General features: G+C 39.2%; 1 protein-coding gene across 1 annotated transcript in view; it reads left to right on the top strand.

Moving 5' to 3' along the window:
* The window catches only part of SLC35F1 (solute carrier family 35 member F1), a 351,959-nt gene that overhangs the window by 202,982 nt on the left and 124,546 nt on the right, over nucleotides 1–24,431 (top strand). Inside the window, exon 2 of the mRNA XM_031456221.2 lies at nucleotides 4,339–4,514. Coding sequence (XP_031312081.1) covers nucleotides 4,339–4,514 — 176 coding nt within the window. The remainder of the gene's footprint in view (nucleotides 1–4,338; nucleotides 4,515–24,431) is intronic.

The raw sequence follows: 24,431 nt of genomic DNA, 5'->3' as shown, positions 1-24,431 counted from the left end.
GCTCAGACGTGCAGACAGCAACAGTAACGGTACCTAGCTCCCTTCACTTAGGGAAGGACTTGTGAGCTAATCTGATAAAAGGTCCCTTCCATTCCTTCCTGTTTTACTAGTCATGTTTATTAGCTTGATGGAGAAAACCATAATTTGCATTTTCTATCAAATCACACCAGCAGCAGCTGAATGACATGGCCACTAATTAAAAGCAGAAATTGAACACTGCAGATTTGTTCTTTTGTTAGGCTGAAGAAACAAGAGTAGGCTTGTGTTGACCTCTTGTTGAAAGGCGCACATCATAGATGTCTTGGTGGAAGAGTTTCATCAGTCAGTTTGGCCAACTTGTTTTGTCTTCACCTTCTCCAGTATATTTCTGGAAACTAGCCAGTTAGATTTAGCCCTGTGTTCTCTGCCCTCTCTGAGGGCAAAGAGTTTTTTTTTTTTTTTAATGGTGTATCGATGGTGTAGCTTAGTAATTAGGAAGCTGGGATTTGGAGTCATATGACTTCGTTTCCATCCAAGCTCTTTCCCCCTGCTAGCTCTGTGACCTTGGGCTGGCTGCTTATCTCTCTAAGCATCAGTTTACCTATCTATAAAATGGAACCATAATAAGACCTACTTTATAAAGTTATTGTGAGGATTAAATCAGATAGTATGTATAAATCTAAGCCTAGGACTTGACACATGGTAAGAAGTTATCAAATATGAATTATTATTGCTATTTCATCTTAACTGGCTCCATTTTGTACTAAGTTATTTGGGAACTGAGTTCCAAAATCTTGGTTTAGTAGTTCCCCAGTGACAAGGACTATGTCTTATTCATCTCTGAATATATGTGCCTGGCATGAGAAAGCTGTTTTATTGGCACATATACATCCAAAGGACTAAAATTTTATTCTATTATGTAAGTAATCAGTCGTATTTTTTTTGTAGGTTGATTTTGTTCAGGATATTGCCAAGGTTTCAAATTACCATGGTCATAATTTAAGCAGCTGTAGGAATTACCATGTCACAGCAGTAGTTGTTGACCTTCTTTCCCCAAGGGGACACGCTCCTTGTACAGCATCCTCCAGGCGACATACTTGGTACCGGGAGCTACTCTCCAGATATGAGCTGTGACTCTCCCCACTTCTCCTTCACTTAGGGATGTAAGTTATTATGCAGGTAAGAGTGACCCATTGAGAGGATAATCATGAATCCATCCTAAATTATTTTTTAAATCATTATTCTTTTCACTGTCTTTGTTATTATTGTGTTATGTAGTGACTAGATCAAACTTCTTCAATTAATTCTTTGAATTCTTTAGAATTCTTCCAGGTCAGCACTTTTATTCCTCACTACTTCCTGTCCAGTTAGTTACCTCTATCCCGTCTGTGAAATTGGCTGTTCCCTTGGTTTCCATGATACCAGTATTGCTCCGGTACTCCCTGCTCAGCCAAAAGTGGTCTTCAAAGGTTGGCAGTGACCAGTCCTCATGCTCTTATCCCCTAAGCAACGTTCAGTAGTACCACCATGCCCTCCACTAAGTTTCTGTTCCCTTGGTCTCCCTGACACTGAGAACTATCTTGGTCTTCCCCTTGGCCCTCTAACCACTTCCAGCTCCAGTGATGTGCCTCTTCTGTTTTACCTAAGCCTGATCTGGGGATTCTCCGGGGACTTTTTCCTAGGCTCTCTTATACTCTCTCCTATTCTTCCTTCCATGGTAATATCCATTTTCAGTACTTTAACCACCACTCTTGTATCTATAACTTCCACATATTTTTCTCCTGGTTGATCTCCCTATCCATCTCTGATCTCATGATTCAAATACTGCCAGACCATTTGGAAGTTCATTCGGCAGCTCAAATTCAATATGCCAAAAATATTTATTATCTTTACACTAAAACCAACTCCTTATGATTTTTGGTTAGTGGCTATCACACTTCTCTTAGGCTGAGTTAATTCTGGTACTTCTCTTTATGTCTGCCTTTCTTTATTACTATTATTTTTTAATCTACCTTTCATTTCAACAAAACTGTTCAGTGTTACCTAGACCTATCTCTGCACTGTCTTTGAAGCCCTCTGTTTTATACTTCCTCTGAATGGTATTCCCCGGCGATAGATACAATGAAGAACATTATACCAACTTCACAGTAAAACTAATTATTAGTACAAGGATGGAGAAGTAAAGGGAAGAATTCTTAGAGGAGGTGACATAACGTATCTGAGCCAAATCTTGAACGGTGACCAGGAGTCAGATGGACAAGTCAGGATGAACATTCTGGAAATGATAACATGTGAAAATGAATGCCAAGCTAGAAGGCCGTGACTCATTGTTGAAGTGCAGGTAGCTCTGTGAAGCTGGAGCTCTGGCTTCCTGGGGCAAGAAAGTCGGGAAAAAGACGGTAGAGCTCCTGAGGTAGTAAGAGTGGAGGGAGGCCATTTAGGGCCTTGTTCCAGTTACCACTTGCTGCATAACAAACCACCCCAAGCTTCCTGCCCTGAAACAACGCAGCCATTGATTATTTCTTACAGGTCTCCAACTGGGCAGTAATCTCTGGGGATGGCTCATCTCTGCTCCCTGCGACGCTGATTGGCACTGCCCCGTTGGGGCTAGAGGATCCAAATCCTCGCTCAGTGTCTGCGCTTTCAGCTGAGGCAGCAGTGGATGGCTGGGTCTCTCTTTTTCTTTTCACATGTCCCCTCCGTCTTCAGTAGTCTGACTTGGGGTTCTTTACATGGAAGCTGTATCCTAAGAGGGCAGAAAATGGAAGCCACAGAGCTTTTTAAGGCTTAGGCCCAGAAGTCACATGACATCTCTCCACCTGCATTCTATTGGTCAAAGTGAATCACAAGACCAGCTCAGCTTCCAGAAAAAGAGAATCGATCCCACCTCCCTTTGGGAGGAGCAGCCTGAATGTAGACAGCTGTGAGGAAAGGTTGGCAGCCATCTTTGTAGATGGTGGACCATAGGCCTTACAGATCACTGCATTCTAAGGGTACCATTCTACAGGGTACCATTAATAGGGTAGGATTTTAAGCAGCAGGCTGATATTTTACTTACGTGTTTAAAAATATCTCTTAGGCGCCTTCGTAAAGATTGAATTCAGGGGTCGGGGCCAGTACCTGGGAACAGAGCAGTCTACAAATCTACTTAGGCAGCCTCTGCCAACATGTTACAGGTTAACCTCAGGAGAGTCTTTTTCATAGGCTCGCATGCCTTACCACAATTTTTCCTCCTCATGGAAGCAAAAGGAATGCCTTTTTCTTAAAAACAAGATGCTGCCAAGGTATCTGCCCAAGACCCTGTCCAGGGGCCCAGTGCCCCTTCCAGAAAGATGGATTCATGTCTGCCATGGGGGAGGAAGTATGTAATACTGCAAATGTTCTGCTTAATGCTTTTTCGTTTAGAAATAATGCTTCTTGCTTATTTTATGTTACTTTTTCTATAGATAAGAAAACCAGGAAAGTCAGATGAGACTTTGCGGAGGGCAGAAGCCTGCTTTGCAGAAGCCAGGGGCTTGTCCTGCATCAGAGCATGCAGATTACATGACCATAAAGCCTACATGGGCATTTAGTTCTATGCAAAATAAACCCTTTGTCTCTTGCCTCTAATCTCCACTATAGTGGTCTGTAGGGTGAGCGCCTATAAAAAAGCCATGGAAAATATTTACAGAATTGGAAAAGTATCACACCACCTCAGTCATTAAATTTCCTTTGTGAAGAACAGCTTTAATGTTTCAGCAACTGTAACTTGAGCAGAAGAGGGCAGAGACTATTGCTCACCAGCGCTTGTTAGAGCAAACCAAGGCTCAAAATCTGGAAGTGGTGAGGAGATGGTCCTTCTAGATTTTGAGGGTTTTGTGTAGCTCCTTCACCTAAGTGTTTCTAGAGCCAAGATTTCAGTCAATGAAGGAAAAAAATCTCCCTTTTTTGGTGCAGTAACCTGAGGACCAGGTGGGAATATGGTCCCGCTTGGTCAGTGTTCAGCTTCTCTCCCAGGTTTCTGAACACTTAGTTCACACCGTGATGGACATCAGGATGATGTTAATTTCCCCCCCAGGCTCCAGAGCACAGTGGGTGGAAGCCAGGATCACGTGGAGAGATTTGGTCTTAGATCCCAGCTTTGCCACTTCCTAGTTCTGTGGCTCTGAGCAAATTCCTTAACCCCTGTAAATTCTGGCTTCTTCCTCTGCAAAACCTCAGTAATAACTGCACCTTCCTGGTAGGATTGCTGTGATGGATTAAAAGAAATACTGTTTATTGCACTTAGCCTAGTGAATGGCACAAGCGCTCGATAAATTTTAAGTGATTGTTCTAACGGACATTCTGCTGATCTTTGCTATGTTTCTCTTTATTTCTCAGGGAGATGTTAATCTCTGTGGCTCTAGGCCAGGTGTTATCCCTCCTTATTTGTGGAATTAGCTTGACCAGCAAGTACCTGTCAGAAGATTTCCATGCCAATACACCAGTCTTCCAGAGTTTCCTCAATTACATCCTCCTCTTCTTGGTCTATACCACCACACTAGCTGTCAGACAAGGTAAGCTTGCAAAACCCCAAGAATATAGCTTCGTTTCTCTTTTATAAACATCTGCAAGAATGATGAGCCATGACCGGATTAACTTTTTTCACTTACAGCATCATAAGACAATTTGAAACCCCAAACCTCACTTTTCTATTTTACAGTAATACAGCAAACAAAATGAATGAGTAAATCACAAAGAAGCATAAATTGTGTGAATTCAGCGGAAAGTGAGAAATGCATGTGTAGGCAGAAATATGTAATTGCTCACTATTTGAATTCCTGTTAACATGCCTTGTACTCCTCGGTGACTCTAAATAGAGTGCTTCTGTGGAACCTGGAATAGGTCTGATGAAGCTGTCCTAAATAATGGTAGCCCTGAGAAATCCAAGGGGATGACAGACAAATGCATGTTCTTTGGAAGAAAGATAAAAATAGTAAACACAAACAACTCTAGAAATAAGAAGGGGAAAAGAAGGAAAAGAAAGCTACCACAAATGGTCATGTGAGATGTTCTGTCTAAACTTAAAATAGGTAAAGCAATAAAACAAGTCCTCCAAGGGTCAGTGCAAGAAAAACTTATTAAGGGGCAACTGCAGTTGAAATCCTCGGGATATATCTTTGGAGGCTGTTCTTCAGAGACTTATGATTATACCATTGAATCTGGTGTAAACACTCTTATCTATGACCCAGAAATATCTAACAATCTTCCCCCAATAGCAGCTTTAGCTGTGAAATATACATAGAAAAATAATCATTAAAGTGTTTGAAGATAATCGTATCCCTGAATAATGAGTAAAGATACATGAATAGCTGTATACATCAATCCTAGTAGTCATTTTTTTTGAAACTTTGCTAAGAACTGTATATCAGCATTTAATTTTTACATTTCTTTATTTGGTTTGTTGTCCAGAATAATATTACTCAATTATAATGAATTGACCAGGACTAGATTTCATCTTAGAGGGAAAGTAAGTGAAAATGACCAAGTTAGGACTGAATTCCAATTTGACTGGGGATTTTTTTAAAGTAGTGGAGAAGCTGATTTCATTTACTTCTCAAAAACTGATGTTATTGGTGTCTGTTTTTAAAAATTTAACATCAGTAAACATAATTAATTTAAGAATAAAATTGCAAGTAAAACCTCAGGCTACAGAAGTTACAGACATTGAGTCTCAGCTGTGTTTCCTCAGTGTGACTTGGAAGCTAATGGTTTTGAATGCTAACAAACGCATTATCTAAACAGTATGACGTGCCGTGTCACCATTGGTGCTTCAACCAAGGAAAAGACTCCAGAGAGTGAGGCAACGGGGGAGGCATGTAATTAGACATTTACTTATGAGAGAGTTAACATGAGGAATGTATAGTCTGGTCATATCAAAAAGAGACAGCCATGCAGCTCAGTTTAAAGATGACCTAATGAAAGCTTGAATTAATAGTTTAGAATTTTTAAAGAATAGAATTGTTTAGCCCTGTACAAGCCCTGTTTATAATTATAAATAGTAAGAGTAAATTAAGAACAATTTTGCAACACTCTAATATAACAACAACAACAACAACAACAACAACAACAAAATCACATGAAACTGGTGAATTTATCTTCTCTAGGGATTTTTAGAATCAAGCTGTCCAGACTACAAGATGGTGAACTATAACTGGTCTTTGGGTTCTTGTCAGTCTTACTTTCCAGGAGCCCAGAGATTTAACAAAAACCCGCATCAGAGAAAATAAAATAAAATAAAGCCATTCTAAGAAGCAGAATAATTTCCCAGTTACAGGTAGAAACAGAAAATCTTAGAAAACTAAATGTAGAAAAAGACCCGAAGTTAAAAATAATACCCTCTGTTGGGGCTTTGTAATGTGCCAGCCACTATGTATGTGCATTACCTCCTTTATTCCTTCAAGCTAATGAAATCAGTATTATTATCCAAAAATTCTATAAATGAGAAAACGGAGGCTCCCCCAGCATCAGGACCCTTCTCCAAGCTACAGAACTAGGAAGTGTAGAGGCCCACCCTAGGCCAGGGCTGTGTGCCTTCATGACCCAGCCTGCACCCATGTGAGGTCTGGGGGAGGTGAGAGGGGGAAAGGGAGACACTTCTGAAAAAAAGGAGGGGTTTTTCCTTTAAATTTCAAAACTCTGAATAAGAAACCAGCCCAGGATGTGAGGTCTAGTGAGGCACAGCCATGGGATCAGGTGGATGTGGTCATAGAGGGTGCAGGGAGTGGGTGGGGAGGGTGGACAGGGCAGAGGCACGATTGAAAAGAAGCCAAGGACTAGAAGTAGCAAGAAACTCAGAGGCTCTTTGGAAGGAAAAGACTGAGGCGGATCGGAGGAAATTCTGTCATCGCAGTCAGTGATGGAGAGAATCAATTTCTAAAATGCCCTATCCAGTAATTTCCCCCATTGCCTCAGATTGTCACTAAATTTGCTGGCGTGTCTTTTATCTGGGTGTTTACTTAGATTATTTGTTTGTTTTAGGCTTCATCTTTAGAAGTTTTAATAAGCTGGCATTAAGCTAACATCTGGAAATCAACATGGTAATTACATTAATTTTGTATAGGCTGATTCAGTGCTATGTTCTAGAGACACAGTAATCTCTTTCCTCGTGCACCTCAAGATTTGAGAGGGAATGAACAGAGCAAAGAGGAGATGAGGATGGAAAATGTGGTGTGTGAGGGAGGTGCTCTCATAGCCACATTTTCTCCTCCCTTCCCGGTGCTCCCTGACTACTCTTTCAGGAGGGCTGCAGGTTAGGATGGAGCAAGTTGCTGGCCTTCCCAGTTCTTCCAGCACAGATATCACTGACCTTGCATAACCACCGTATTAATTTGATACCACCTTAGGCTACATAACAGCAAGAAGTTAGACTCAGGAAAATATTTTTAAACAAATCTTTCTTTATAATTTTAATCATATGACCTCTAAAAATGTCTGATCGCCACATGTAAACAGAATGTGATAAATGTAAGAAGCCTTTCAAGAGCATTAAAGGGTAATGTTATTGCAAAAGCTTTGTGGAAATTTGACTTCAGGAAGTTTGAATTCTATTTATCAAATTTGCTTTGGACTAAAGATCAAAGGGTCTGAAGCAGCAGGTTGCAGTATAAGTTTCAGTATAACTCCAGTTCAATCTAGACTTTTGAACTTGTCCCTGATTTTTAATTGGTTCCTACAAAAATTTGTAGGAAACCAAAAGTTGGTTCCTACAAAGACCATCCTCCTTAAAAAAAAAATTGTATCTTGTAGAACAAGTTTTAAGGATAGCACCTCTCCTGGATTGGAGCTAGGGTTTTTATTCTAGATGGTACTAAAAGTTTTAAAAATCTTACTGTTTATAATAACAAGCTTCATTAATACAACTTTGTAGGAAAAAATATACTTCAAAAAAGTAGTTCCATTGACATTGTATCAAATTTGAGAATTTAGATGAAATTTAGATAGCTGGTACATAATTAGTTGTAACCACTTTTGAGACGTTACTCAGACAATTAAAATATACCCATTGAAGTAATGTCTGAAATCCAAACTCAGGCTGTGTGTACAAAGTAGAGCTTCAGGAATTGCAAAGAAGAACTTCTTTCTCCTCCTGTCTTTCTCCTGTACTCTCACTCTACTACCACGCTACAACCAGATGCAGTGGGGAGGGGGAGAGTTTCCCACACCACGTAATTCTGTGACACCAGCTGAGTGTCCTACAATTTAACTCAGTTCTGACAGTTCCACCTGGAGATGGATAGAGGTTATCACCGGTGCTTCTGACCTACCTGCTATTGATCAGAAGTTTCCGTGAACCCCTCAGATTCATGGAGTTGGTTTGGTTAATTTGCTAAAGCGGCTCCCAGGACTCAGGAAAACAGTTTATTTACTGTTTACCAGTTAATTACAAAAGGATATGATAAAGGATCTAGATGTACATTCAGATGGAAGAGACAGGTAGGGCAAGGTATATGGCAAGGAACGCGGAGCCTCCGTGCCCTCTCTGGGTACACCACTCAGCTTCTCCACATCACGTGTTCACCAACCCCAAAGCTCTCCAAACCTCATTGGAATTTTTATGGAGGCTTCATTAGGTAGGCATAAGCATTAACTTCACTTCCAGCCCATCTCCCCTCTCTGGAGAATGGGAAGGTGAGGCCAAAAACCCCAAGCTTCTAATCATCGTGTGGTCTTTCTGGTGACCAACCCCATCCAAGAACCCACCGAGAGTCACCTCATTATAACAAAAAAAATTTCCTATCACCCTGGAAATTCTAAAGATTTAGGAACTCTGTGTCAGTAACCAGGAACCAGACCAAATATTAGAACAAAAGATTCTCCTAATTCTCCTATCACTTAAGAAATTACAAGGAGCCAGAAACCAGGGACAGTAACTGGTATATATATTTTTTCTATTATCCCACAGGTATATAACTAAGAAAATACAGTGAAGCTTCCAAAAACTTATGGATTTGCCTAGGAAATTCTCAAGAGAAGTTTCTCCCTCATGTCTGCTTTTTCCTTAAAATTCCATGTAATAACAGCTGAAATAGGGAAGCAGAGAATCACAAAAAGCAGAAGACTATAAACAAGAGGAAAGAGCAGGCTGAGGATTCAACTAAAGACGGCTCAGTTCTTGCGTTTGTGATGTAGAAGCAAAACATGTGATAGGCTTTTAAGACAAAGGTGAAATAGGATATATTTCTTATCAAGGAAAATTATGTCATCAAACTTTTTACCCATAAACTTCTTTTCTCAATTATTACAAGAATCCTTCTGATTCCCAGAACTGCTTTCAGTGGTTGTTAAATAACTGATACCCAAGTTTCCTCTTTTGGCAGTTTTTACTTCTGAATGTATATAAACCACAAAACTTTTAAGTAGTCAGTGATTTCCTCCTCCTTTTCTTCTGCCAGCTTTTCTCAGTTCTTGTTGTTCCGATTTCTTTTTGTTTTCCCATCAACAAATTGCTCAGTGATGGGAGTGGTAAGGATTGTGAGGCAAAGGCAGGATGGATGCTGAGAGTGAAAAGAAAACGCTTTCATTCCTGGTTTTCCCCCTGAAGTCATGATGGTGGGGAAAGAATGGGTACCAGTAATGAAAGCATGAATAGAATCAGAAGCGCCTGCTTCTTTTTATATACAGAGCCTGGAAAGGACAGAAAAGGTTGCCACTGCTGAGCATCATTAGAGATATTCCTGGTGACTGGTTCTACAAGTTTTGCTTTTTCACTGAAAGATATTTTTATAAGCTCTTCCAATTTTGGATAAAAGACAAGCTTGCAGCTAAAAGCAATTTGATGAGTATTGCATGAGGTCCAGCAAATCCTTACATAGACATTAAAGTATTTATTGAATCTTTTATATATTTCTTTGTGTGAGTGTGAAAGCGAAACAAGTTTTAATAGTACTAACAGAACACTCAGAAACAGCACCGTGTGTAATCCCTTTGATTTTTTTCTGCAGAGAATACTGAAAAGTAAATGTAGGCCTTACTCTTCAAGAGAAATATTCTCACTTTGAACATTAGATTCCAGAATACAGAAATCCTAGAGGTCTAGGCTCCAATTTCAGTTCTTAGCAGGAAGGCTGAAGAAATAAAATCAGCTCAGACATATCAAGCACTCACCCTTCCCAGTCCCCTCTACCCACTATCTTCTTTTTCCATCCAGAGCCCCCAAGTAGGGCAGGAGAGGTGAGGGAAATACATAAAAACCACAGCCTTTTCTACACACAATCACAGGATGCAACTCGTGGCCCAGTGATCCAGTACCACGTGAGTGCTCTTCTCAGAATCTGTACTGGAAAAATGTTCTTCCTTTTGGTGGTGGCTGAGGAAGCAGTCATCGGAGGGTAATTGTTGTCTCTTCCAACGCAAGACGGGGTTCATGTTTGGTCTCTGCAGGAACACTACTGTCCTTAAACTTCCAGCGATTGCATAGGCTAAGTTCTCAATTGCCAATGTTACATGAGTGAAAGTATCTGTGTGACTAGAAGAGATGTAGGGCTTCATATGAAATAATACAGACCTCTCAGAAAGCTACAGTGAGGTCTGGGAAACTTGGGTATCTGGCATTTCAGTCTGTCAGACCCTAGATTCACCTGAAGATCTTACCTCCCCAATTCTGTTTGTATGGTATGCCTCTGTGATCTTCGCCCCTTGCTTTTGTCGGAATTTTCTTTGATACTAACCACAGGAAGTCAGAAACACAGGTCAGAGCAGTAAAAGGGTTCACGCAGGATCCAGGATTTTCTGGGAGCAGAAACCCAAGTTCTGTTCATACACAGCTAGCTCAGTTTTCAATTCTCTAGATAACTTTGACTAAATTACTGAGGAGAAGGGGCTCCTAGAGGGTTGGCAGAATAAGAAAGGACTTGGCAATGTAAATACTGAATTATAACTCCCTTGTGAGTCGTGGGGGAAATATTACCGTCACTTACCTAAGTCTGGTGAGGTAATATTCACTGGAGCCTCTTAAAATGTCTCCCTTGTGGGAAATTACTTGGCAAACCTCCATTCCTCTTCCTTGTCAGGCTGCATTTATTTTTACTCCTTATGTGTGGCTGGAGAATTTTAGCCCCCATAGCACAGAAGGGTTGTACCTCAGTGATTTCTGAAATGAATCCTTGGTAGACTCTCCCTGGGAATTATGCTTCTGTTGTTGGGACCATGCTGAGAAACTGTTAGAGAAAATCACCAGAGAAAATGAGAATCCAGTTCTAGCAAAACTGCCTGCCAGTGCATGGAGCAACCGGAACTCTCACATACTGCTGCTGGGAATGCAAGATGATATCAACACTTTGGAAAACAGCTTAGCAGTTTCTTATAAAGTTAAACATATACTTACCATATGACCCATCAATCACATTCTTGCAAAAGAAATGAAAACATAATGTCCATGCAAAGAACTATATGCAAATGTCCATTGCAGCTTTATTCATGTTCACAAGCTAAAAACTGTAAACAACCAAATGCCATCAACTTGTGAAAGTATAGAAACAACTGTGGTAAATTCCTACAGTGGAGTATGACTCAGCCATACAAGGGAAAATCTACTGATACATGCAATGATATAGATTCATCTCAAAAGCATTATGCTATGTGCAAGAAGCCAGACATGAAAGCTTATACACTGGATAATTACATAATGCATAGTAATGTGATGTTCTGGGAAAAGAAAAGCTATAAGGTCAGGAAATAGATCAGTGGTTGCCGGAGCAGTGAGTGGGGGGACTGACTGCAAAGGAACATAAGGGAATTTTTAGGGTGATGGAAATATTCTGTCTATCTTGATTGTTGTAGGGGTTACATGACTATATATATATATTTATCAAAACTCTTTGAGTTGTACACTTAAAAGGGGTGAATTTTATCACATATAAATCATACTTTAATACATCTGACTAAAAGGGAAAAAAAGAAAGAGAATTGACTGTCTATTCTCACTCCGTGGTTGCCATGATGAAATAATGTATCACTGGGCTCAGAGTTTCGGATATGTAGCTATTCCCTCAGTCATGTATGGATATTAGGAAGTGCCATTAAAGCTTTCTGCTTCATTGTGGCGTGCTTTCAGATTGCAAAAATGGGGACAATTCCTCTCCCCCCCCAAAAAAAATGTACCAACTCTAAGGAATTTGCTAGTGGGACATGAATTGTTATTTATCAAGCTCACAATCCATTAAGTAATATAAAAGCACATACATTTCATACAGATGCATGTGAATATGCACCAAATCAAGTCTCCTACAGTCTTAATCAAACTTACAGCACCCAACAGCGCATGTCCGGTTTGTGCTAAAGAGGCTGAATCTCAAACAGAGTGATACCTTAGCCAGAACTTTCAGTATCACTTAGCACAATAAATGACTTTTAGACAGAAGGAAAATGACATGAATATGCAATACCATCTTCTCTTAATGAAGCCTTATATAAACTTACACACACTCTTTATACATCAGGCCCTCCCTCATTCCCCATGCCAAATAGTTCATTAATGGATGCCCTCTGATTCTTCCATTTCTAACAGCCTGTCAGGTTGGAGGGAAGGACTGTCTCCCTGTTTTATCTGGAACCCATGTTGACTGTTAATTCTGGAAATCTTTAAGCATTCATCTATCCATGCTGAGAGCTGGCATAGAGCAATACTCATTCCTGGCACGAAGCTCCAGCATTCTTGTGGGAGGTTGAAGGGTGGTTACAAGATGATAACTGTATTGCCTGAAGGAGATAAGTCCCCTTCTGCCAAAATAGTGCTTTGTATGTAATTAGTGTAAAAATTCAGAGGAATAGAGTTGATCCTTACAATCATATTTCTCATTAAAAAAGAATCATAATGGAAGAACAAAGCAGTCCCTGCAGTGAACTGAATTGCTTTCCCTAAGTTTTCATTAAATCAAAGACTCAGCAGTTAGCCATCTTGCAGATACCACTGCAGTCTGCTGCATGAGATTTGCAGGGGAAGAGGGGGAACACACACACACACAATGAAGCAAATGTTTTGTTTCCTTCACAGGATTAGAATTGTGTTGTGATTATCTTTAGATCAGAGTTCCCTGTCCATGCATTTTTTGAGTGTCTGGTTTTATGGGTTTCCATTTCCGAGTTTTTGCAAATGGTAGGTTCTGACTACAACTGGGAGTGACTGGGCCCCTTCAGTGACCTCTATGAGGAAAAAGAGAAAATGACTTCCAAAAAAAGAAAACATGATCAGAATTTATGTTTCTGACCATGTTTTATTATTTGACAGTTCTTTATATGAAAGAGCATGGACGCTACTTTTTTTTTTTTTTACTTTTAACTGCCTAATTAGTGGTGTCTAAGAAAACGTCTACCTTTTAAGAATTATATTTAGCATCATTACTTAGGTTCCAGAAGTGAAAATATAACTTCAAACAATTGGGATCTAGACTTTTTCTGTTTCTCAATTCAATCAAAATTCAAGAGTCATTGAGTCATCTTGGTTTAGCTTGTCTGTGTTGTATTTCTTCATTTCATAAGTCAGGATAATAGTAGTAACTTTCTTACAGGTTTCATGTGGACTAAATTAGGTGATATATATGGAAAATTCCTAGCACAGTGTCAGGCATATAGAAAGCATTCAACGACTATGTTCTGCCATCACTGGCATTAGATTTCCTTAATGAATATTGATTTTTCTTCCCAGCAAGCTGGATTTTACACGTGTACCCCTTAACCTGAATAAATTATATCATGAGGACCCTGAAATTCTTTAGCCATATCTCAGCACTTATATTCTCCTTAACTTGCTGCTGGATGTCAGAGTAGGCACTGCTGTGATTCTCAGAGGGATAGAAAAGAGACATTTTAGATGCTTTCTTACCACTATAGTTTCCATTGTGAATGAAGCATTCACTGATATAATTATTATGCTACATCAGTGCAGGACTGATTCTAAAAGGCCTGAGCCCAAGTCCTCCTCCCCCAGCATGCAGCGCGGGGCCCCTCCTGCCTGAGAAAGCCGACTGGAGATGGGCACCCAGAATCTGCTCAGAAGGAGCCAGAGCCCCCCTTCAAATTTCAGGCATAACTGCACTCAAATGGTTCAAACTATGAGAGATGGGAAGGGATGGCTGCCAAAGAAAAGAGTTGAAAGAACAATTCCCTAGTCCAGTGCTTGCCCCAGAAATGAGTGAGTGTTTGATTCTAGAGCTTTGATTATGCCTGTGAAATCTCAAGGCAGAATCACTTCCCGCCCTCTCTCTCTCCCTTGTTTTCATGTGTGTTTCTTGTCTCTTCTCTTGTTTCCTCTTTTCACCTGCACTTCCCTCCTCACACAGTCAAAAGTGATGGACAAATGGGAGGGGATGGGAAGGAAAACATCTCCATTGCCTTTACTGAGGCCAGACTGTCATTACAAATTCAGACCTGGCCAAGAAGATCCAGATTCAGTTTAAGCCGTGCCTGCAGATACCTACTACAAGTAATTATTCTTTGCTCAAGAAAAGGCTCAGAGCACAAGGACCCCAACTGAGAACAAGTATGTTGTAAACTAAGCTTGACCACCTCTTTTCCTTAATTTTTTTCTTCCACAACACACACAGAATGCATCTGTGAACTGCAACCAACTCAATACGAATTCAGGAAGCAAAGCAGATCCAAAGCAGCTGGGAAAATTACATTTCCATTTGCCTGTTGACCGAGGCACATGCCAGCTGGAGAAGTTGAGGATAAAGAGGTGTGGTTTGGCCAAAGCCAGAAGAGGATGGCATTTCTGTCCCTGATAATTTCCAGAAAGGAATCGGTTCTTAGGACAAGGGCCATAGATGCTTCAGTACACCCTGTCATTGCAATAGCATGGATTCTTCAGATGCATTCCCAGAGGGTTGAGTTGGGTCACTATTTTATAATCAAAATCCCAAGTCTCCATTAGTTATGTGGAATAATCAATGAGCAGTCCATCCCTTTTAAGGCCATTTCGATGGAAACCACAGTGAGAAATCTACAAGCAAAGATCTAGTCTTGCTAATGAGCCACTGCCGGGATGAGAACTGTCCTCGTAGGAGTTCATTAAAAGGAATCTTGTTCCCTTTTTTTTGACAGGGTAAGAACATTCTATTTCAAAGTTGAAAAATCAAATCAGGATGGGGATAGGAAAAAAATAAAAATAATCCAAGATGAAAAAGAGCTATATAATACCCAGAGAGCAGAAAACACTGGGGGCCACGCAGCCAGGGAAGTGGCCACCAGTGAGTGCATCGGGCTGTAACTGGGGAGGGGGGAGTACGCCACGGATCATGGCACCGTTGCTCAGCCATCTTTCAGCGGGAAAAACGCGCTGAAGACAAACTCAATGGACTACTGGGGCCTCACCGAATTCAAAGCAGCAGGTTCTACACCTACAAGCGCATTTCAGCTTTTGGCTTAGTGAATGTTGTTCGCCGAGGTCGAAATTTCCAGCTGTGCTGTGTTAAACTCAGGACCATTATAGCACAGCTTTAAGCAAGCTATTGATTTTAAACTTTTGTCAGACTAAAAGAAACTAAGTCAGATCACTCAGGAGCAAGCAAAGAACTCAACATCTAAAAATAAAGTTAAGGAACTTGGTAACTTCTTTTTCACAGAGAAATGTGTGGGCAGAGCTTATGTAAGTGGCATAAATGTACAAGTCTCGGCACTGTTAAAAATTGTAAGTTACTTACTATACGGAAACCTAACAGACCTCAATCCCTAATTTCTCTTGTTTTGGCATTCGATATGTTGATTAATTTCTATACCTGACAGGAAAGTCATTGGTAAATATGCGCCTATCCTCAGTGTCTCTTAACTGATGGTAAATATGCGCCTATCCTCAGTGTCTCTTAACTGAAGGAATCAACCTGGTGTACCAGCCAAGAATGCAACCTCTCCCCAGCCTACAGAGTTTTATAGTTTTAGTTCTGCCCATGATTACTTCATACAGAACCTTCTAGAAGTCTCTGACCTGATTATATCTATTTAAGTTTCTCCTACCTAAATTTAGCTTATCTTGCCTTCCTCAGTCACTCACTCACTTCTTTCTTGTATTCATTCGTACATTATTTCATTCATGTAGTCAGCAAACACTTTCTGAAGGCCTTGTTCTGTTAGACACTGTACTACCAGGTGTGAAGGACACTTAACTGAGTGAAATGGTCTCCCTTCTCACACCCCTTCTAAACTCACAGACCAGAGCGGGAGAGTAAAGCATCCCTGTAATTGCAAAAGTAAAGTTCCAAGAGCCTGACTTTCCTTACCTCCACCAAGTCTTCATTGTAAAAGAATTTCCTTCTCTGCCACCATTTTTATCACTCTTTTCTCCATCCAGCTACCTTCCCCAATTATTCACAGCAGAAGAAGCCATTACAAGCAGTTAGAATCAATCCGTTGCTGTTTCACGCCCTTCCTCTCCGCCTTTCTTTGATCATGCACAAACGCCTTGCTCCAGGACCCTGACTTTGCATTAAGAAGAGCAGCAACTGTTCCTCCAGCCCCTGCACCCTCCACCCCCACCACCAGCTCTGTCTCCCTGCACAGACATCATCCACTTCCTCTGTTTAGACTTGGCTGTGGCAACTTCCGGGCTGCTAGGTTTCTATGAGCTAGAGCAGTTGGCTTCTTTCATGGTTATTAGTGACTTCCAAGACCTCAGAAGGCTCTTGTCTTACAAGCAGGTTATATTTGGATCCCAGGTCTACATCTGTTTGCCTGACTTAAGTGACCCCTCTACGTGGTGGCAAATAGTCCTTTACTTTTCTGTCTTTATTCGTTTAACAAGCCTTTACCCTTCTGGTGATTCAGGGATGTATGTACCTTTTGCACTTACTGGTATATGAATTTAAACTCTTCCCAAGTTTCTAACAACCTCTATAAAATATTAGAAACCACTATAATTTAATGTTATAAAATGAAAAGTAATAAGATAGTGGAGAATATCAGAGTTCACAAGCTTTATCCCAGTACCTGATGGAGAAAAAGGCTGCCAACCACTCACTGGGACCATTAGCATATGTGGAAGAGTTGGAATGAAGAACAAAATATCAACCAATTGCTTTTGACCAACGAGCCATCTCATTTTCTTAGTGTGCAGCACACTCCATTCAGCGAATATTCATCACAGCTCTTTCAGGGTGTTAGCTTACCATTTTGTAATATTCTAAAAGAGTAAACCAGGGTTACAATATGTACGATTTCCAGTCCAAATTCAGTTTCAGAAAGTCACACAGATAACTATCCAATTAAATACAGCAATGGTTGTGATTACTTTGAAGAAACCATTATTGCATCCTCTTAATCTTTAGACCAAAATCCCTAATCTAAATCTGTTTGTTCATAGCTTCAACTGGAAACCAGAACAGGCATCTCCCTCTAGCAAGCACCTCTCCAGCCACAGTTATCCCCTGTGTATCTGTGTATCTCCCAAGGTTAAAGTTGAAACACACCCAATAAGCTAACTTAGAAAAGTCCCATCATCCCTGGGGTTGAAGTCTCATTTGATTGTGGAATATTATTGACTGGTACAAAATTGTCTCCAGTTAAATTTCACAAGTATTTATTGAGCCCACTGGGTACCAGACACCATGTGAGACCCCTTCAGATGCCCTCTCTCCATCACCAGTAGCTCTAGCACTGCCTAAGGCAAGCACATCCTTTCTCACCTGGACCGCCACTGCCACCCCTGAACGGCTCTCTGTCTCTGACAGCTGCCACACCTTCCTCGTTGTAATCCCTCTTTTAAAACTTTATTTGTGCTAAGCTAAAGTACAGCAGACAACCAGGCTTTGGATCATCATGTAAATCCTCGTTCATTTGTGATTTATATTGAAATCAGTATTTTTAAAAACAGTTTGGGGAGGAATTGGTTAATAAAAGGAATTGGTTAATAAATATGGATTATTTTCCATATCCATTGTAATCAACATGTGCTTAGCTCCATTCTGTAAACCAAAATGAGGTCTTTAAATAAGGATTCAAAGGAGCTCAAAAGCAAGCTACGAAAATGTTGCTTTTTCTGCTTTCTAATTAGCCCATCTACTTGAGTAAAGGAGACCGAAGATGTAATAACTGATTTTTGCTCTCTGAATAGGGTGTCTGTAAAGTGCAAGCCAAGTTGCCTTGGATTTTAGAGTGGGAGACATTGATCCTAATGTGGAAAAATAAACTTAATACTTCAGGTACTAGTTTCAGAAGAAATGACTTTGGTTCATGCTGTGTTCTGTACACAGTGTTATTGCTAAACTCCAAGACTTCAGTTCATCTCTTAATATAAAACTTCTAATTAAAATCAATTCAATTTGCTTGAAAGTTAAAACAAACTCGAAGATCCCTAATAACAAATCCTCTGATCAAGGATCTTTGTTGCACTACTTCTAAGGCAGGTGCTGACTTCATGAAAACTGCTAAATACTAAGAAACCACGAAAACTCAAAAGATGGAGACACTATCTGAGGTGACAATGTTATAACCATTTATACAATTTATTTGTATTTCTTAAATTGCTCAAGTAATACACAAATATAAAGAGTACATGTTCATGTAAAGATAAATATTGCAAATACAGAAATATATATATTTTTAAAAGAAATAGTGCTTCCCACCTACCACATAAATACCACTCTCTTCCTCAAAGGAAATTCTTTGTTGAAATTTTGTTATTCGCCTTTCACAGAATTTTTCTATGCTATGCATTCATATACATAAGAATAATATATTTTTCATGTGAATGCTAGGAACTATACATAGTGTTCTGAAACTTGCTTTTCTCATTTAATATTTATCCTGGAAAATTTTCCATCTCAGTACATGTACATTTACCTTATAGTTTTTAATTGCTTCAGCAGTATTAGTAAACTCACAATTAGTGGTCAGATTGTTTCCAATTTTGCATTATTCCATCCATTTTACAAGAAACATCCTAGTAGATACATCTTTTAAGTACAAATCTCGTAGTTTAGATTTCTAGAAATTTCAATACTGGGTCAAGAAACATTTTAAATATTGATAAATATCACCAAATCTATCCTCCCCAAAAGGTATTATTACCAGTTCAAAAGCCCACTAACAGTATTTGAGAGTATCTGTTCCCCCCACTAATTTATCAACCCTGGATATTATCAGTAATTTTTTTGGTCAGTCTGAAAGGTGAAACATACTTACTGCCTTAAATTTCATTTCCTTAATTACCAGTGAAATGAGCGCCCTTTCAAATGTTTATTGGTGAGATGAAATAACTCTTAAACCTTAACAGAAAAACATGAAATGATAACGGTCCCTCCGCACAGTCTGTTCCTGGTGTAAGTCCCAGAGGACTCCTTTCCTTCTTTCTTTTACTCAGTCTCTTGTTTTCATCCCCTCATGACTTAGTGCAAAGAAGGAAAACAAATGAGCCCTATGATACCTTCCTCTGGAAGAATGCTACCGCCAGAAAACTGGAGTGATAATATAGAAATTTATACCATCCATAAACCTTTTATAGTAGTGTAATTAGTAGGGCTATTAATGCTACCCAAGCCTAGCTTTCTCTCTGGCTGTAAACACAGCTTGTGATCACATAAATGACATCAGTAATCATCCTTTAGGGCATCATGTAAACCAGAGGGCTTGAGTCTCTTTAGCTGTGGTTTAATCAGAATCTCCATTCAAAAAAAAAAAAGATTCTTTTTGCTTAGGAAGCAGAGTGTGATGGATAATCCTTGGGCATTTTCCACCATTTGGATTTTGGATTCGGGGAAGATTTACTGGTGTTAATATATCTGGGAAGAATGGATTTGGAGAGAGAAATAGGGATATCTTAGCCAGTATCAGTGCAGGATTATGCCCATCATCAGCCAGTATATGCCATCTATTTCTATAGCTCAGTGTCATTTACATATGATTTTCTTCACTCTTGTAGCATTTTTACTAACATTTAATCCAAAAAAATGAAATGAGTTTAGTATATATGCTTCTTATCTCTTCTGTAAAAAATAATGAATGTGGCATGGAAGTAGGTTCCAGGAATCCCAAATCAGATTAAATTAGTAGCATGGTTTAGATGACTGCTGTGGTATTCAGGACAGTCAAATTACATTCAGGGTTGGTCTCTACTGTGGTTGTGTTCCTTCCTTAAGCAGGTCAATTCAGTATCTCTGCGACTCGGATTTCCTTGCTGAAAAAAAAATGAGGATGGCTATCAAATGAAAATTGTTTATTTACATATATTGATCATTTTATGTGCTCTAAGGTAGTTTCATTAAAATGTTAACCTAGTTGACATTTGAGAGACAGTATTTAAATATATGTGACTTTTCTGCAGTTGGCCTTTAATTTACTCCTGACTTTGAATAAAACTAGTATATTCTAGGATGAGTAAGGTTTTTCTGAAGCAACATGTGAAAAGCCAGTTTATTCAACTTGGATAATCATTGAGAAAGAAAAGAACACTCTTAAATGAGGGAAAAAGGAAGAAATAGTGCATGATGAGTTTATTTGATTTGATGACCACACTATACACTGTTTCAAGAATCACCCAAAGGAGAAGGAGAAAGGAAGGGAGAATTTACATCACAACTGCACCATCTTCAAGCCTTACAACTATACATAGGTCATTTTACAGATAAAGAAACTGAAGCTTTGCGATATTAATTAACATATCAAAAAGTATATAGCAGCTTCCATTTAGCATATACCAAGTCACAAAAGACCATCAGTCTCACTCTACCAACAAAAAACAGATAAATTCGTTATTTTTTATGAACCTACCAGGAAGCTAAGGAAGAAAAAAGACAAAAATGTATAACACTCCTGAGAATTCCTTTTGTAAGAGAGAAAAGATACTCATCTTCTGTCATGCCTGGCAGAGTGACAAGACAAGGAATCCACAGAGAGTTGAGAACAAGACAGCCAAAACTTTAGGTTTTAATGGCAGGTGAGCTGGTGTGGCAGATGTTTATTCTAAAGGACCCCAGCCACAGAACAGGTCCGTGTATCCCTGCAAACCATAATTTGTGGGTCTTTGCCTAGCACTGGGCTAGTAGTATACCCAAGCCTGAGGCGTGGAGCAGGCAAGCTAAAAGAGATTCCACCTGAGGTGTGTAGCGCTTCCCCAAGTGTATGGCGGCCATCCTTTGAAGGTGCAGGGGAGCAGTATAGGAGATCTGAGAGAAATGAACTTGAGGCACTACTTACTTTCAATTTCCAAGGCTGAAAGCATGGCAGGATTGCTGAGGGAAATCCTTCTGAGACATTCCAGACAGAGAGAGATGTCTGTAGGTGCAGAAAGCCTGTCACATGACTGGAGAGCAAAGAGAATTCCCCAGCAACCCAAATAGTAGTCAGTTGAGCTATAATGCAAAAATATACTTTTAATAGTTCAGACAGTTGGTTGCTTGGTTACAAAGTGCAAAGATCTCTAAAACCTCACCAATGCTCAGACCTCAAATCTCAAAGAAGGATAGTACTGATCCTGCTTGCAAATATTTGAAGTCAGCAGTGAATGAAGTCAAACCAAAGTGCAGGAAAGCCCAGTCCCACTGATCAGATTGACTCAGCCTCTGAAACCAAGCAGCCTGACACATAAAAAGGACATTCTCTATTTGGAAGTAAATATAATTTAGTTCAATCTCTATTGTTATTTTATACCAAATGCCCATATATAATAAAAAATTACCAGACAGGTGAAGAAGCAAGAAAAATGTGACACATGGTCAGGAGAGAAAATAATCAATAGAAGCAGACCCAGTGATGTCATGGATGTTGGAATTATCAGGCAGGAATTTAATAATTAACTATGATAAAAATCATAAGTTCTAGTGAAAGAGGTTGACAACATTCATAAAGATATGGGAAATTTCATCAGAGACTAGGAAACTATTTTAAAAATAGTCAAATAAGAATGCTAGAGATTAAAAAAATACAATATCAAAAATGAAAAATATAGAATTCAGCAGAGGATAGAAATGGTGAACTTGAAGACAGGTGAGTGTGAAGTATCCAACTGGAACAGGGGCATATGAATGAAAGAAAAAGAAGAACAGAACAGACTATCTAGGATGAAAAGGAATGATCCAACATGCATGTAATTGGACTCCAAAAGAAGAGGAGAGAGACAGTGGGGCAGAATCAGTATTTGAAGAAATCATAGTTAAGAACTTTTCAAATTTATTGAAAGACATCAAATAGATCCAAGAAGCTCAGGAAATCCCAAGAAAGATAAATACAAAGAAAGCTACACCTCCGTATATCATAGTCAAACTGCTAAAAAACCAAAGGCAAGGAAAAAGTCTTGAAAGTGGTGAAAGAAAGAAGATATATTACAAAGAAGGAAGCACACTTCTTGCTAGAAAGGAAGGCAATGTAACAACTTTTTTAAGGTGCTGGGGGGAAAAGAAGCAGCCTGTCATCATATAAGTCTATATGTAAAGTATCTTTTAAAAGTGAAGGCAAATGAAAGGCATATACCTAGTAAGAAGCAGAGTCAATGCTTGAACTAGAGCCATGTAAGTGGGAAGACTGCTTCCCTCCACAGTCAGCGCTGCCTTTGCCTCATTATATTTGTTTTGTTTTGGGATCTGTCATCGGTAATGCCAACCTTTAAATGTTAAATTTTTTAAATTTACATTTATCATAAAAATAATGAATGTCATGTAAAAAATTCAATCAGTAAGGAGTATAGAAATGAAATCACAGTCCTCATTTCTTACTTCCTACAGACTCAAACTGACAAATTAGAAATCAGAGACAAGCTTCACTGAGTAGCTCAACATGGCCCACTTTCCTTGACCTTTCTTAGACTTGAGATGAGAAACGTCATGACAAGAATCTTGGTCACCCCTTCTCTGTTAAGGCAAATCCTCATTGGCAATAAAAGTAAGAAATTCAGTACTTTAAATGTGCAAATTCAGGATATTCTATTTCTTTCTAATGCAAAGAAAATCATCAGAGAGAGCAAAATTTTCCAATCAGTTTGCCACAGTGACATTAAGGTAAGTACTTGGGTTATAAAAGAAAGCAAAAAGCTTTATGCAGTTTCTTCCTGCCAAGGACACTCAGTTAACTCCGCATGTCATTACTCAGATGTCCCAGTTGAGTTACATGAAGCAGCGTCATCTTCAGAGATACCACCATTGTCATTGGCATACACATGTCTATTACTGACAAATATGGTTGGCAGTTGTAAAAATTACCATTTTTAAATATGTGTATTCACACCAGCATTTGGGGGCAGAAGATGAGAAGTCATGTGGAAGGTTAGGAGAGGAGGCTTATTTTGATCAAGCACTTCAGCTCCACTTGAGAAAGTATCTATAGTGAATAACTACATGATTCATAGTCAACTAATCGGATTTTAGACAGAGTCAAATAAGGAAAGTAAGTTTTCTGTTGTTTATAGTGGGACTGATTACAGAACAAAAGAAGTACTGTTGGAGACTTTAAGAGCCACCTACTCCAACTGTAGAATCTCTGCTTCTATAATATCCAAACCAGGAACTCAGAGTATACTTAAGTATTTTGAACTCATTATATTCCAGGGAAATGCATCCCATCTTTGGGCAGCTCTGACCATTCAATTTCTTCCTCACAATGAATCAAAACCTGTTTCCTTTCTCACTGATACTCAATATCTTAAATCTACTTTGGGAGGCCCCATAGAATATTAAATTCTTCTCAATAAAATATTTGCACCTCATGCACACTTTTCTCTAGGCTATACCTATCCGGTCCCGCAAAAGTTATCACTTCTCCATTCTGATTTCTCAACATCTTCCGTTTATTCCTTTACCCTTTGAGAGAGAAAAACCCACACTCTGCGAAGAGTGGGAAGAGAGTGATCACTTCCCTCTTTCTAAATATTACATTCTTGGTTATAAAATTTAAACCTACACTTGATTTTTTCTTTTTTTGCACTCAAAGCTCACTGCACCTAAATAATGCCAAATGGAAAAGTAATATATTTTCGGACATATTCCTATATCCTTATTATAGGAAAGAATTTTCCTAAGCAGCTACTCTCATAACTTTAAACTTGTTAAAAAGTTATTTTTCCTGATAAAACCTGACCAGAATTTCTCCCACTGTATTATAGACTCACTTCTTTCTAATTATCTTTTGTGTTCTTCAAAGTCACCTTAAGTCATATTAAATCACCAGAGCTTTTCCATCTTTGATTAAGGACGACTGCACACTTTTTAGAGCTTTCTTCATAGGTCCTACTTTCTATGCATATCACAGCTTTCACTGAACACCTTCAGACTCTCTTTGATCTCTCCATGGTCCCTAAAAATGGGAAGCTATAAAATTAGATACTGTTAAATATAGTATAACCGACAAAAGTTTATCTTTTCTAAGCAAGCCTCCCTACCCTTGCACTATCTTAGGCAAATCTTATTTTGTTGTATTTCTTCTGATAAATCAAAACTTACTGGATGGTTAATAAAGTAAAGGAAGTAAGCCCTCCTCTGTTCCTTATAGTTGGAACATGGGATAGTTGTATGGTTCCT

This window comes from Camelus dromedarius, chromosome 6 (assembly GCF_036321535.1).
Source record: "Camelus dromedarius isolate mCamDro1 chromosome 6, mCamDro1.pat, whole genome shotgun sequence".
Taxonomy (NCBI): Eukaryota; Metazoa; Chordata; class Mammalia; order Artiodactyla; family Camelidae; genus Camelus; species Camelus dromedarius.
This window is presented reverse-complemented; position numbering and strand designations above follow the sequence as displayed.